At 42.1% G+C, this 16,467-nt stretch overlaps 1 protein-coding gene across 2 annotated transcripts in view; it reads right to left on the bottom strand.

Annotated features, from left to right (window-relative positions):
* LSG1 (large 60S subunit nuclear export GTPase 1) overlaps positions 1-13,770 on the bottom strand; it is a 32,016-nt gene extending 18,246 nt beyond the window's left edge. Inside the window, exons 1-6 of one of the 2 annotated variants that reach the window (XM_059163102.1) lie at positions 13,614-13,770; positions 12,009-12,135; positions 6,757-6,877; positions 6,501-6,587; positions 5,910-5,996; positions 1,488-1,548 (exon numbers count right to left, since the gene is read on the bottom strand). In XM_059163102.1, coding sequence (XP_059019085.1) covers positions 1,488-1,548; positions 5,910-5,996; positions 6,501-6,587; positions 6,757-6,877; positions 12,009-12,135; positions 13,614-13,712 — 582 coding nt within the window. In that variant the 5' untranslated portion in view covers positions 13,713-13,770. The remainder of the gene's footprint in view (positions 1-1,487; positions 1,549-5,909; positions 5,997-6,500; positions 6,588-6,756; positions 6,878-12,008; positions 12,136-13,613) is intronic. The other variant, XM_059163101.1, reaches the window with a different exon arrangement.
* Positions 13,771-16,467: the final 2,697 nt, after the last annotated feature.

Below are 16,467 nucleotides of genomic sequence, written 5' to 3'. Positions count from 1 at the left end.
TTCAAACAAGTGAAAATTGGGCTAATTATACAGAAAGCCCCCATATAGTATTAAAAGCTTTTACTGCCCTCAGTTTTAAGTCAATCCTAATTTAAAGATTTTCCATCCTGGTACTTTTCTACTGATCCTTCTCAACAAGCTCTGAAAAAGTTAGACAATATATACCTAAAAATACCCTCAACATTAGCAACTGGAAAGGGTAAAAGGAAATACTCTCCTACCCTGCTGAAGTATAACAGATTCTTTTTCTTTAAATAATGTAGCTCCTCTCTTTAATAGTGCTGAGTTGTTTCTTTTATACAAAAGTTTAAGAAATGCAAAATTAGGATATTTCCCAGCCAGCAGGGACTATTTTTCAGCCAAGTGATGACAGCCAATATAATCTCATCTTTTCATGTAAAAATACTTTTTGAAGTCTAAAAGAAAAACAAGACCCAGTAATTGAAATTAATTCCCAACCACAGCTCTTCATTAGGAAACAAGGTATAAAAGCAGACTTCATAAGAGTTTTAGCATTCTGATTTTTGTCCCTCACCAGTGAATTTAAAAATATTCTGCAGCAGGGTGCCTGGGTGACTCAGCTGTTTGAGCATCTGCCTTCAGCTAGGGTCATGATCTTGGGGTCCTGAGATTGAGCCCTACACTGGGCTCCCCGCTCAGTGGGGAGCCTGCTTCTCCCTCTCCCTCTGCCTGCTGTTCCCCGCAGCTTGTGCACTATCAAATAAATACATAAAATCTTTTTTTTTTTTTAAGATTTTGTCTATTTATTTGTCAAAGAGAGAGGACAGCACACAAGCAGGAGCAGCAGCAGGTAGAAGGAGAAGCAGTCTCCTTGCTGAGAAAGAAGCCCTGTGTGGGGCTTGATCCCAGGACCCTGGGATCATGACCTGAGCCGAAGGCAGATGCTCAACCAACTGAGCTACACAGGCATCCCATAAATAAAATCTTTAAAAAAAATATTCTGGACTATTACTATTATAGACTCAAACACTAATAGGAATACTTCACATGTGTACAGTGTTTTATTAATTTACAACCTGTATTTCATTTCATGTAGCCTTTACTCCTTAATTGTTACTCCTGCTGGTGTTTTACAAACTTAGTTTGCTTATAAAATATCACAAGAGGAAATAACTAAGGTGTGAAGAGAGAGAACTTAATAGTATGGGTAAGCTGTGACTAGTAAATACAATGCCAGTTCAGCTGATGTCTCTTAAAAAATGAGAAACACTGGTAAATGTCTATTAACAAACTGGCTTCTAAACTAAAAGCTAGAAAAGTCATGTGTTTGTCCTTCCTGCAGATGGTAATATTAGTTTCTGAAGGAAGACACCTGTATAAGGAGCAGCAGTACGCATGAGGAGGCCTCCTTAAACCACAGCTAGAGGACAGAACTGAACGCTTGCCAGCAGGGACTGCTACCAGTGATGCTGTCCTCCCGCTGAAGCTCCAAGAACTCCACATCTGAATTGTCACACTTCACTTACCAAATCCTCACATCTAAACAGGAGTGGGTTTCGAGCATCTACTATCTGGACCACGATATCACTGAAAAAGAAAGGGGAGATACTCTAATCACTGTGAGGTGCAACACTGACCATATGATAACAATAGCAAACAGTTTCCGCACATTAAGCATTTGACACATTTAACGTTTTAAGGTACAATTACCCCCAGTTTATCTATGAGGAAACTGAGGCATAGGACAGTGAAGTCACTTGTCTAAGGTCACCAGCTGCTAAGTGATGGAGCTGGAATGGGAAGTCAGTCTGGACCAGAGGACATGCTTGTAATCATAACATTCTCTTGCTAGAGAGCCTCTGATGTTTCATTCTAAAGCTTCAACTGTATCTTCTAGTAAACTCTTCTGGTGAGGTAAAAGTATTCCAAATACTTCAGTCCAAGGGGAGGTCTACTGTGTACTCAGTACCTAATCTACACTGGTGGTCAGGCCTCAAAAGAAAATGAATAAATCACTTGCTGACAGCTGCCACTATCAAAGCCTGTATCTTAGTTAAGCCCAGGGATGAAGAGAAAAAAACAAATCTAGCAACTCATCATCTACCAGTTTCAACAACGCGGCATTTAAATGGCTAAAATACAAAACGGGAAAAATATCAACTTAAGATGGCACACTGAAGCAGGACCAAGGAGTCCAACTTCTGCATCACACAGAAGATGCAGCAACAAGAAAACTTTCTGTAGCCGACAGCAAGCTCCTCAGAGCCCTCACAAATGCATTGGGGACTAGAGTAGCCAAGCGCTTTGAGAATAAATCTCCCACTGCTCTGGGAGGATCCTCCTTTCATTCTGCCTCCATGGCTAGGAAAGATGCGCTAGTGGCCAGCTGCCACCAGAAGGAAATAAGCTGCAGGCATGCTCACAGCGGTCTCCTAAAAAGCCGAGTCTGGTTAGCCTGTTCTGAGGTAATGTTTATGCAACTAGACTGGACACGGAGGAAATGTATTAAATCAAACTTACCATTTAAGGCAGGGCTTTAAGAATCCAAGTGCATTTTCTTTCAGAATAAATTTCCAGCATAATATTGTGATTCCAAGAACTCACAGACTTGCTAATTAATGACAAATTGTTAAGTTCTCTAATTAAGTGGGTCCCAGTATTTCTTCTTTAAGGTATTACCTACCACTTTCTAACTGTGAGGATTTAACAGTAAATGCAACAATGAGTGCAAAACATGGACAAAGTCTAATAAACTAAAACTGCAAGGTCCACCAACATCAGGTCTACCCGCAAACAAGCAGACACCAGAAAGAGAAGACAAACTTCAGACCGCTTGCTTCATGTGCTGCCTGAGGCTGCAGAGCAAAGTGCTGATCGTGTACCAGGAAAGGCTTCCGCAGTACAATAGTGCCTTATCTTCCTGAATACAGAGTTTTGCCCTCCGTGTCCCAGCAGCTTCCTGCATTTCAGTGACAGGGTATACATCAAATCTTTTCCAATAACTATGCTTGAAATTAAAGAGGCAGATGGCTTAGCTAGCCTGTTACCAAACAGGAGGCATCTGTTGTACCAAACACATCAATAAATATTTCCTGTTAAAAAATGTGGCAGTAGTCACTTCAATAATATTTCTATGTCAATCAGAACCACTTCCATGTGATAAAAACCATATACCGCAAGTTACAAACATGCTCTTTTATAAAAAAAGAAATACCTCATAATGAAAGTAACAGAGCAAGTAACATTGTAAAATAACTGAACTGAGGAGTTTCAACAAGTACAACAAGCTCCCTCTCAGGAAACCAGGTGCTTATTTAGGGACATAAAACATGGGTAAAGGGCCATTCTGTCAAGTGTGAAAGAATGAACACATATGCTTCCCTCTCAAAACCTCTAAGAATGAAAGTAAACTCTGAAGCTTATTAGGACAAAGAGAAAGAACAGCAGCAATTGAGACATGGTAGCCCAGTCATATTCCTGGGTATATGGTATATGGTAGCCTGTTCATATTCCTCAGCCCTGAGGGAGCAGGTAAGAAGTGTCCGATGCAAGGTCTCTAGGCAAGGGTGAAGTGTAGAACTGTAATCAATCTGAATGAGAAGCTCTTAGGTCTGCTTCCCTGTGCCTTCGAGGCAGGCAACTATACCTCCTCAATCTCCTATCCCAATGGCAAAAGGCTAGGTTCTATTATGGAGAAAATGAACCTGAGAAGCTGAAGACTTGGGACCTCAAGCACAGAAGGTGAGAAAAAGGTGCCATACAGAAGAAGAGGGGATTAAACAAGTCTATGTACCAAATAGTGAAAATGTACAACTTCTTTGCATCCTAACACCCACCATGTTTAGCCATGCTCTTGGCAGGAGACCATTCTCTTTAAGAAACTGACTGGCTCTAGGGAAAAACCCTACAAATCCTAACATCTTAGGGGTATTCCAACAGAATAAAATTGACCCCTACTTGGTCCCATACAGTGAAGTCCACAGTCGGCAAATTCCAACCAAACAGGTAGTCTTGTCAATCACGTTTATAATGCTTCTGCTGCTTCTTCTTTTTTTTAAAAAATATTTTATTTATTTGTCAGACAGAGTGAGCAAGAGAGAGCACAAGCAGGGGGAGCGCAAGGCAGAGTGAGAAGCAGGCTCCCTGCTGAGCAAGAAGCCCGATGCAGAACTTGATCCCAGAACCCTGAGATTATGACCTGAGCCTGAAGCAGACGCTTAACTTACTGAGCCCCCCATAGGTGCCCTAACAATTCATTCCTAAATATAATCACACTGGCTGGGTGGCTCAGTCGATTAAACATCTGTTTTCAGCTCAGGTCACACATGATCCCAGGATTCTGGGATCAAGCCCTGTCTTGGGCTCCCTGCTCAGTGGGGAGCCTGCTTCTCCCTCTCCCCCTGCCCTACCCCCTTCTCTGCTCCTCCCACCGCTTGTGCTCTCTCTCTCTATCCCCCAAATAAATAAATAAACATCTTTAAAAAGGTCACTTGATACCTGAGGAAAGCCTCTTACATAAAAGTCAGAAACCAGAATAAATTAAAAAAAAAAAAAAGGAATAGGGAGTAAAGTCAGGCAATGTAGGAAGTAGGAGAAAACCTAAAATCAAAAAAAACAAGCAGAAAAACAAAACAATACTGTTAAATATGAAGATGGGGGCATTCCAAGGCCAAGTTTCCATATGTTAAACCTTGTTACCATTTTTCTTTGGAAGCAGCAGTACACATCTTTAACTGCTCAAGAGCTCCTAAAGAAGAGATCCACTGTACTCCACAAAAGTTCCCCAGGAGATCAGTGGGTCTTCCCGAGCCTCGTTCAAGCCTAACTGAATCAAAGGGGCCTGCACAGAGTCTGGGAGTCAGCAGCAAGCTTCTACTTTCTAGACTCTTTAGAGATTTGCCTTGTTACCCTGACACCCTTATATTCCAGCCCAACAGCCTTCTCTCTGCCCTTGCAGGAGCAGGATGGGGAAGGTATGCAAGTGACTTAAAAAAAAAAAAAAAAAAAAAGAGAGAGAGATATAATCCATACATCATAAAATTAACCCTTTTATTTTATTTATTTTATTTTTAAAAAAGATTTCATTTATTTATTTGACAGAGAGAGATCACAAGTAGTCAGAGAGGCAGGCAGAGAGATTTGGGTGCCCCAAATTTAAACCTTTTAAAAGTTTACGATTCAGGGGTGCCTGGGTGGCTCAGTGGCTCAGGTCATGATCCCAGGGTCCTGGGATGGAGCCCCACATGAGGCTCTCTGCTCAGAAGGTAGCCTGCTTTTCCCACTCTCTCCTCTCTGCTTGCCTCTCTGCCTACTTGTGATCTCTGTCAAATAAATAAATAAAATCTTTAAAAAAAAAAAGTTTATGATTCAGTAGTATTTAGTATATTTGCAAAGTTGTGCAACCATCACTACTAATTCCAATTAAAACAAATCACTCCTTGAGTCCCACAATCCTTACCAGGTGCTCCTTCCTCTGATATAACTCGGCCCACTGTCTTTCTATCTGTAACATAGCAGGAATCACACTCTGGATTTACCATGTACTGATCATCTGAGTACAAAGACTGCACTTCATTCCTGTGTTCCTGATCCCCCCCCACAACATATTTTCTCTTTGCAAGCAGACATCTACCTCTTTCACACCCATATTTCCAATAGGAATCAACAGACATTTGTTGAAATAACTGTAGGTACTTCAGAACTCATCTTACAGAGAACATTCACCATTCTCACACGCTTATTAACATGTTTACCTAATTAAAAAAAAATCTATACTTGAAAGAAATACAGCATTACACTTTCGGTTTTTATAATAATTCTCAATAGCCATTTGCATAGTTTAATCCCTGAGCACCCCCGCTCCCGGGGTCTATGAGCGTTTACCAACATCTGAATCTAATCTAATACCATTAATGTCTTAGTTACACAAAAGGAAAATGGTAACTTACCTTCTCTCAATCACCCTCCAGAGCTGGCGCCAAAAGTCCAAATTTCTTTCAAATGGAGTCAACAGCAATTTTTGTTCCTCTTCTAGCCTGGCTTTAGAATGAAAAGTTTTTATCTTTGCCAGATTATAATCGAAGGTTTCAAATAGTAGAAACACTCATATTTACTGCATCGCAATTATTAACTATCAAACTGTTATTAATTTCTGCTAAGCCAAATGAAAATCAAACTTGAAATTTTATACTTAATTTATTTAAGCCCTAGACATTCAAAATGAAATTTCTCCCACACACCTCCTTCTGGAAGAATGCTTAAGAGAGCAGTGATCAACTCCAGGGTGACTAATGGCTAGAGAAGAGTATGAGGGAACGAAGGCCAGGAATGGAGTGGAGTAATCAATTTATCATCTTTATGCAAAGATGCACATGTACCCAGTATAACGCTGGTCACACACAGAATTTGCACTTGAAAGAAGAAATCTACCATTTCCTTTTTAAAAGAATCAGGCCTTCAAAATGCAAAGACCAATGCAAACACACCAAAATGCTAGGCTCAGAATTTCAAGACCAATCTTTCTATATTCCAACACTCACCGGACAAGTTGACGTCTCCATTCTAGAAAGTTATCTTTCTCTGCCTGTTTGAGTTCTTCTGGACTAGTGTTTTTGTCCCACTTTGGTCTGAAACAATCACAGAGGAAAAAAAATTCCATGTGAATTACCAAAATAAAACAGGGGATTTGGATTTAATAATGGCAGTGATAAAAGGAAACAGGAAAAGAGAGAACATCAAATGAAAAATTTTATACTTAGGATGCCTTGTAATGTCCTACATTTCTGCTCAACTCACCTCCGTGGCACACTCAAGAACTGTTTGTTTTCTTCGTGGAGTTTCTTAATTCTCTGGCTCTCCTCAAAAGACAGCAGTCCAGTTCTAGCCTCAGGATGCACAAACTTGATATTAAGCTTCTCTGTTTAGAGAAGAAAATTAAGTATTGTAACTAAAGTGGCAATCTATTGAGTGGTATTAGTCATTACCTTAAAATGAAAAAATATAGCATCTAAAACAGAATTTGAGCTTTCTTGATGTAGATACCTCCAGCCTTGGATAAATAATTTCCAAGTGAAGTTATCTACCAAAAAAGGAATGAAAGAGAAAAATCTTTACTAAAGTTTTCAAAAAGCCAATCATTTTTTTCAAATACTCATTTTATAAAACTCCATATACTAAATGCATTTCAAGGAAAGAGAAACCGTAGGAGTGGGAAGGGATTGCAAAGATTGAGTACAACCCATCTCATTTTACTTATGGGGAATAATTATCACCCAATGGGAGGGGGTGGGGAAGTAAAGATTCAGCAAGGAGACTCACTCCAGTTAAAACTGGTGAACTATAACTGGTGAGCTATCACACAGCCATCATTTATGTAGGATGTTTTATGATGAATACTCAATTCACAATTACTACTATATAACAATTCAAAGGAATAATAATAATAATAATAAAAAAAGCCATGTCCATGTACAAACTACAGAGCTCTCTGCTCTAGGGCTCTGGGTCTCTATTTCACACACAGCCACCTAGTCTCCATGGGCAGGTGACTCACTGAGAGAAGCCAGTTAAGCTTCTTACCTAATGGCTAAGGGAAGGTCCTATTCAAAGATAACAGAACATCTTCAGCAATGTTTCTCTTGATCTTTAAGCAGATTAGTCTGCTACCCTTGTCAGACCATCAACACCACTTAGGAACTCCATCTGTCTAGTCCAGTCCATCCAACCATATTTTCATTCATGCATCCTCAACCAAGAGTCAAAAAACACATGCCTCAAGCCCCATATCTGGTAATTCTTTCACAGAATTCCTCCTTCCAAGGGTGATCTCCCAGCTGATGTTCCTACTCTGCTTTGTCTAATCTCTACATGCCTCTAGCCCCTTGAGTCTTTCCTTTTCTCCTAGTCCCTCGTCCGGCTCACAGATTCATTTCTTTTCCTATTTGGCCAAAACCATATAGTACAACCAGTCTCCAACTAAACATCAAAGTTCCTTACCCACTGCACCCACTGCCTCATCTCCCAACCCTCAGATAAAGCCAACTATCCATTCTCGTTCTCATTTCAGCAGCATTACTCTGAGGGCTGCGCCAAGTAGCACGATAATGCAGCCTCTTGGCTCTGAACTCTTTTTACTCAGAATACTCCTGACACCCAATGTGTCTTTTCCCACACCAGGAATGAGCTCTCCAGCTTTCCGGACAACAACTGGATGTCCTACAATTCCATTATATTCTGACACTATCAAGAGTTGTATGAGCCTCCAAAGGTTTAAAGGCGTAGTCCCCCAAAACTGTTGCACTTCAGATGCCAAGTCTCTGAATGGGCTTTTATGGAGGCTTTATTGCACAGGCACGACTGATTTAATCACTGGTTACCAGTGGCAAGCTCAATTCTAGCACCTCTACTGAAGTCTTCAGAACTCCAAGCCTCTAATAACAGGTTTGGTTCCTTGTGCAAAGAGCCTCCTGCAGAAGCTACCTAGGGTCCACAAGTCACCCCATGAACATAAACTCTGGAATGGCTGTAAGGGGATTATAATGAATAACAAAAGACACTCCTCTCACCCCCAACTCAGGAAGGGTTTTAGAAGCTCCAGTTATTGGAACCAGGGGTGAAGACAAAACAGCGCAACATCATGCTTACTTATTTGCTGAAAATAAAGAGTACTACCTGTGTCATCTTTTAAAAGTAGAGTTCCCAAAGAACATTTAGCATTTCTTATTACTCTGCCCTCCTTGGTTAGGCCAGGGGCCCATATAAAAATTTATTTAGAAACCACTGACCCATCCAAAAACACGCATTTTCTCTCTCTCACATGCACACACACACAAATTTGGCATGCAGTTTGCAGGGTTCACACAGACAAGTGAAATATGTAGTTTCCAGATTAAGAACCCCTATCTCTGTATGTCCAGTAGGATCTTCAGACTGTAGAAAACTGAAACAGAATTCTATCACCTCTGCATTACCAAGGGAAAGGATGAGAAGGTATGAAACAATGAGGTTTTAATGGATTTTTGAAAGGTTTATGAAGGTTTCACTGTGTAGGTATGATTGATTAAATTACCTTTGTGATTAACTTGGTAGTGCCAAAAAATTTCAATCCTCTAATTACCAACTAGGTCTGTCTAGAGACCAACCCTCATCCTGAAGCTATCCTGAGATTCCTCAAGCACCAACTATCTTACTAGCATACAGAAGGACATTCTTATCATTACAGACATTCCAAAGATACGTAAAATATATATTAATTACATGACAATTCAGTGTCATTACAAATGTTATGGGCTCAACATTAGGTAAGTCCTAGGACTTGACCTAGAAGGAAGACAATCTCTCTATATTCTTGGTTCTCCCATTCCCTGAACTCTAACTACATTCCCTTCAGATGATCTTCTACCTTAATAGAAAAATTGAAACTATTAGATACCCACCATTTTATCTTCTCATCTACACATTTCTTATTGTGTGCACCAACCTTCAGCTTCCTTTTGACCCCATTCTATTCCCATCTCCTTCCAGACTCAGACTTTGTTCCATTTCCTCATTAAACTCTATTTCCCCTCATGTTTCTAAAAATTAAAAAATTTTTAACTACATAATTCATAAACTCTCCTTTTATTTGTTTTTTAAGATTTTATTTATTTATTTGACAGATATCACAAGTAGGCAGAGAGGCAGTCAGAGAGACAGGAGGAAGCAGGCTCCCTGCCAAGCAGGGACTCGATCCCAGGACCCTGATATCATTACCTGAGCCTAGGGCAGAGGCTTGACCCACTGAGCTACCCAGGTGCCCCCAGAAACTCTCCTTTTAAAAAAATTCAACCATAAAGGCAAACATTCTCTTTGACCCACTCCCAACCTTCTTCTGCCCACCCCTGCAATCTCAGTTCTCTCCCTGGAGATTACTGATTAAATGAGAAGGCCTCTAAGTTATTTCCTAATATACACATAGATATACAGATTGGTCAGATTATTTCCTTTTACTTTTTTTTGGAGGAGGGGGGAGAGAATCTTGAGCAGACACCCCGATGCAGGACCTGATGTGAGGCTTGATCACAAGGCCCTGAGCCAAAATCAAGAGTCAGATGCTTAACTGACTGAGCCACCCAGGTGACCCAGTCAGATTATTTTCTTAATGCAAATGGTACCATACCATGTGTACTACTCCACAACTTGGTCTTTTCATATGGTAACAGGACATGGACATCCTTCACTTAAGTATCCACACATTTATCTCATTCCTTTTACCTGCCACATAGTATTCCATAGCATGTCTATGCCACAGTTTATCCATTTTCCCACCTATTGAAGACTTAGGTTGTTTCCAAGTATTCACTGTTTAAATACAGCATTATCTGGGAACTTCTCAGAAATGCAAATTCTCAGGCTCAACCCATACCTATTCAATCTCCAGAGAAGGGGCCCAGGAATCTGCTTTCTAGGTAATTCTGATGCTAACACCTGAGAACCACTGATCTAGTGTAGATATTGTGGAAACACCAGGTCATAAAATATGCACTTTACGTTTTTGATACTGTGAAACCAAATGTTGTATTTTCAACCTCCCCCTCTCTGCTGGCTCTTACCCCAGAGCCTACCCACCTGCTGGTATTAACCTGGATTACACAGATAAGCTCGCATGCACACATGCACTTCTCCCTGCCATAGTCAACCATCTCAAAAAGAATACAATATGCTCACGAACTCTACTTCCTCACCTTCCTCTCTTTCTATGCCCTTTTCTCTCTCTTCCAATGCTGGCTCTACCGCTCCTCACTCTTTTGCACTTACTCCATGCCTTTCTACAACATCTGGTTTGTTCCATCTCCCTATTAATCTTGTTCTGATTCTTTGTGCCATTCTTCCATCATTACTATTTCAGTCTGGCCTACTTCTCTTGCTGGACTAATGTAACTGGTCATTCCTCCTCAAAACCCATCAGTGATCCTTCAAAACAATGAAATCTAAAATCATGTTTGACACCTGCTTAAACCTGTCAAAAGATTCCTTTAAAGCCCTTATTCTCTCAGGCTCTAGCCCTTGCCCACCCCCTAGTGTTTGTGCATCACATCTTGTCCCTGTGTACTTCAAGTACCCGCAAGGCCAACTTACAACCATTTTCTGAATAAGGTAAGCTACTGCTCACATACTAGCTTGAGTCCTCCACCTGCCTGGATACGTCGTCCTGTGTCACCTCACCTGTCTTAACACCTACTCATCCTTTGAGACTCAGTCCCAGCGTAAAGCTTTCCTTGCTTGGCCCTAGCCGTCCTTCAGACAGAATGAATACTAACTACATCTTTTATGATCCCATTGTTTGCTACAGACTTCTTTCATAGCCCCTAAAACAAAATTCTGCAGAAACAAAGTTATCTTATTCAACACTGTACTCTCAGTAGCCAGTACAATTCCTGAGAGCAGCTGGAGCCCAATAAGAACATTTAAATAAATGAATGAATTCGCTGAACAGCACAATAAGGTTTACAACAAAAGAGCAACAGAAATAGTTTATAATGCTACCTGTGCCAGGTACTTTTCTTAGTGCTCAGAAGACATACAGAAAAACATGGGAGAGCAGTGATTAAAACAAATTACATGCATGGAAAATTCACTACAGTGTGTCAACAAGTGCTTTAAAATACAATTCAAACTGCCTACATAACAACAGCAGACCCGGGGAGCTGGCTTCTAACAATGGTATCAGAAAACATTTTCTGGAAAATTCTGGTACTGCCCGCCACAATGCTGATTGGTCATTTTTCTACAAAGACTGAGTTTCTTGAACTCGATACAATGTATAATCTGAAGGTTTTTTAGAGTTTAATTTTAAAACTGTGGTACATTCTGAATGTCACAGCTTGATTCTACTTGATTAGACAGACCTTCCTACACTCTTCTGGGATATCTGGCTTTGGGTTAAAGACTACCCATTTATGAGTTTAGTAGGGTCCACAAAACACTTCCAAGTAGACAAATCTGCATCTAGTCAGCAAAGCTGGAAGAATGACCAGTGTGTCTTATGTACTTGGGAATAAACAACTTACCAGCTACAAACTCTGTTCCTGCAAGTTCTGCAGTCGCAAGGAAATCATCCAGGGAGCTTTGTTCAGTCACTGACTGAAGATTAAGACGACCCCAATCGTAGCCATCATTGAGCTCACTTGTGTGTAGCTATGAATAAAACACAGGGTAATAATACAGCTGTTCTCTTCTGCTTCTGACATCTGAACAAACTCTAACCTCCCAAGGAACTGTTCCGTGGTCGTGAGGGTGGTGTCAGCCCCTTTACAGTCAAAGCTAATACCAGTTAACATTTAAGTAGTGTAAACATTTAGATACGACAGGCAAGTTCTCTTCATTATTTCATTTAATTTTCAAACCTTTTGAAATAAATTTTACTGTAACTATTTTGCTGACAAGAAAACAGTTTCAAATAGATAAAAATAATTTGTCTATAGGTTCTGCTAATAAATGGTAGAGAGAAAATCTGAATCTAGACTCCTGATCCTGGCAGACATAATTGAAAATTTTTATGGAGACCCACAGTAAAAAATACAGATTACACAGTGACTCAAATGCTGTGATACACAAAATGGTACAATTCTGTGCCAAGCAGTAAAATATGCGGGGGGAAAAAAAATGCTGAAACGAAGTTACCTTATTGCATATGATACACTCTGATATTTTGAGTTCTATCCTGTTGGGTTAAAAAACCACTAGTTGGAACCTACTTAACTGATTTCCAGGTGCAATCCAGAGCTTGATCAACACTATTCTATCTACATGCTCATTACAGGTACAAATAAATAAAAAACCCGAAGGTTAAAAGAGCAAGTGGTGGGTTCAAGGCCACAAAAAAAAAATCAGAGTAAGAATCAAAATCCAATTCTTAAGAATTCATATTCAATCTTCCTCCCACTTCCTAAAGGTCATACTGTAACAAGTTCCCTCCAAATCAACTAAAAACGATCTAATGTAATCTAGTGTCTAGAGTCACCTGGACCTGACGACTACGGAAGAGCCCCGTCTGCCTTTACTGTGTACACAATGGCGGGACATCAGATGGTATTACAGTGGCGCGCACACAGCACAGTGAATCTCAAACACCTAGGGGGTATGTCCGAAAAGCAAGCATCAGACTACTTCATCCATTTTTCTAGGATCCTGAAACTGTGTTCATCCGTAGGTCCAGGGAAGTCCGGGGCCGGCTCACCACAGTCTGGAGATGCAGGGCTCCTCGTCCACCGACACCGTTAGGGAATAAAAAGGATGCAGCAAGCATCCGAGTTATTTCGTATTTCTGGGGGCAACCGGCCGCTCCAGGAGGAGTCCTTTGGACAATACCAAAAGAAGTAGCTTTTACGTGTCTTCTGCTCCGCAACTATCAGACGCTCCCTACATTCACAGCGCTTCAAGCTCTCCCAACAGCCTCATCATCACACTAGCCGTCCTTTCCCGCCTCCACCTCGGGGCCCTGGGCCTGCTTATCCGCCGGAGGGGGAACTTACACACACTCCTCTCTCCGAGCCCTCCTGAGGCGCCGTTTTCCCTACAAAGTTTTCCTGTGACTTCCGACCCCGAGGCTTCGCAGCATCCAAACTCTCATAGCTAGAAAAAAAGGCCACGAAACACGATAAGCTCTGTCTTACCCAGACGTCGCTGTGACGGGGGTTACGGCTTCGCTGAGTCTTCTGGCGGATAAGGGCCCGGCCGAGGGTCTCGGGACCCGCCGCTCTCCGCCGGCCCATGGCAGCACAGCGCGGGCAAAAACGCTCCCGGCACCGCACGCGCGTTTTCCGGTATCAAGAGCTCGGTCCCCGGAAGTGACGTATAAGCGAGCCCAAGTAGCGGAGGCCCGAGTTGAAAAGAAGGCGGAATGACTTACTCCAAGCTACCCTTCGTATACCTCTCCTTGCCACCGATACGGAATATAAATATGAAAATGTCCAAGGGACTTAATTTCTATAGCTATGTCTACGAATATCTCAAATTCGGATAGAATGATTGAATCAAAAATAATGGTACCTTCCAGATTCGTGCGTCGATCTTTAACGTCCGGTGAGGAACGAGGAGACCTGAAAAACATGGCCGAGCGTACTCCGCGTCTTAGTCCCGCCTCCCAGCTGCTTTTGTCACTAAAGGGCGGAGACACGGGTGAAGGACGTTTCTGCCGCGCCAAGTGCCGTCGCAGGCTGGCGCTGGTTTTCGCCTGCGCCACGAGGTGTGGCCCCAACGCCGTCAAGCCCAGAAGCTAAATAGTTTTTGTTTACTTAGTCTTTCCTAGCTGTGAACCGGGGAGAAAAATCCCGGCCCGGATGGGAGCTCAGAAAGGAAGCGTCAGGAATGTTTCCAGAGCTTGGCAAGGTTGCAAGGAAAGCCAACCGGATGACTTAAATGCTTTATTTAAACAACAACAACTCCACTTAGAATTGCACTAACATTTCCTATTATTAAAGTGAAAACAGGGAGCCGGCTCGCTCTGCGACCTGGGCTTTTGGGGCCCACTCCATCGTTCATGGCCCAGCGACGGGCAGATGGAAGGCTGGGTGAGGGTTGTGGGGTGCTGCGCGTTTTGCTTACATCGTGAGAACCACCGCAGTGTCACCGCTTCAGAGAGGAAGAAGCTTGCTCACGCCATGGATGGAATTTGTATGGCGTCAGGTATCAAACCCCAGATCTCATCAGTCATCTCGTTATGTTGCTGGGAAAAGGGAAGCATGAGGGTTGTTAGCGTGCGTTTCAGAACCCAGTGCTTCTCCGACTTGGTCATGCCTGTGAATCCTCCGTGGAATGGCGTCTCAAAATGCAGATCTGCACTTCTAACAAGTGTCCGGGTGACGCCGATGCAAATGCTCTGGCCCAAGGACCACCACGGTTTGGGTAGCAAGAGGAGTCCACTCCCTTCGGTGTAGGGGAAGGCACTGGACTGGCTAAAAGGTCAACCACAGCGAATTAGGGGCATGACCTGCTGGGACCATATCACCCACCATCTCTGGATTCCCTGCCCAGCCCACCATGAGCTAACTCTTAACTGAGTTGGAGTGAACTTCGGGAAACAGCCAGGGGATTGCTGAAAAGCAATGTAGTAGTTGGCAAAGCTTCCGGAAGTCAGTGACCGCAGATCAGTGAAGGAATGAATCAGAATGTGTTTCCCTCCCATTTCCTAACATAGAAATGGTGTATCTTTAAATACTGCATAATCTCCATGGTAAGATATGGGAAGGATCCATGGAAGAGAGTAAATTGACAGTTCCTGGAATTCTCTTGAAGCTGAGTGGTTAAAAAGAAAGCTTACCTCTGGGGCACCTGGGTGGCTCAGTGGGTTAAAGCCTCTGCTTTTGGCTCAGGTCGTGATCCCAGGGTTCTGGGTTTGAGCCCCGCATCTGGCTCCCTGCTTCCCCTCCTCTCTCTCTGCCTGCCTCTCTGCCTACTTGTGATCTCTGTCAAATAAATAAATAAAATCTTTTTTAAAAAGTAAGGCTTAATTCATAAAGTAAGATTGCATGGATTTTACAACAGTAGGTGAGAGAGCAGCCTGCCATCTCATTCCTAGAGCTTAGTCAGGTACTTGGGATTGCACCCTCGTTTCCTTTTCCAGATTTTGTCATCTCCAGAGATTTAGAGAGAGCAAGCACTTTGAGGTTCTATTGTCATTATCTACAGGCTCCAAAAAATCTTAACCAAATAAAGTGAAAATTTAATCGAGACTAGCAGAGAGTCAGACAGACACTGACATTGTAAGATCACAATAGCAGCAATTATTCTTACCTGACAAATAAGTAAGACAAAAATAATTCTAATAGTTCCCTCAAGACATTTCTCAAATCTCTCACTGTGGAAAAAGAACTATCTGAGCCTCAGTTTTCTTGTTTATTTATTGGGGTAAGAATAATCCCTGTCCTGCAGAAGTAGTAAATAAGATAATGCTGAAGGATCATTGCCTCGTAGTTCATGGTGTACCAATTTTCACAGCTGAACAGTTTCTTTCCCGAACAACTGGATGATGCAGGTAAAAATCCACATGTGGGATTATGAGACTGGTTCATTAAAAAGGAGGAAGGCAATTGAGGGTCCTGATGAGATAAGATTATGGGATCCAAATTGAGAGGAAAGTGACATTGAGTTGGTAGTGGTGATAGTGGTGGTGAGGGTAGTGCTGGCTACGGACCAAATGGAAGGTGTTGCAAAGACGAATCAGCCCAGGTTCCTGCCCTCCCACCGTAGAAGCCATTCTACCCACACACTTTGGGGAACAACACAACCCAGCCAAACTCCTCTCATCACTTTGACACGACAGTGGAAATGCTCATCTACCAGGTCCATGTTGGAAAACTGGTCAGATCCTCCTGATTCCCCACATAGCTGAGATCTTCTGTTGAAGCCGAGATTCTCTGCACAGCTGACCTCTGGAGGAGGTTCTGTTGATATTGATTCATATCCAGCTTCCAAATAGCAACAGAGAGTGAGTGTTCCTCATTGACAGTGTTGCATAATCCTTGACTT

Source organism: Mustela lutreola, chromosome 2, assembly GCF_030435805.1.
Source record: "Mustela lutreola isolate mMusLut2 chromosome 2, mMusLut2.pri, whole genome shotgun sequence".
Lineage (NCBI taxonomy): Eukaryota > Metazoa > Chordata > Mammalia > Carnivora > Mustelidae > Mustela > Mustela lutreola.
Note: the sequence above shows the minus strand (reverse complement) of the source record. Positions and strands in the feature narration are given on the sequence as shown.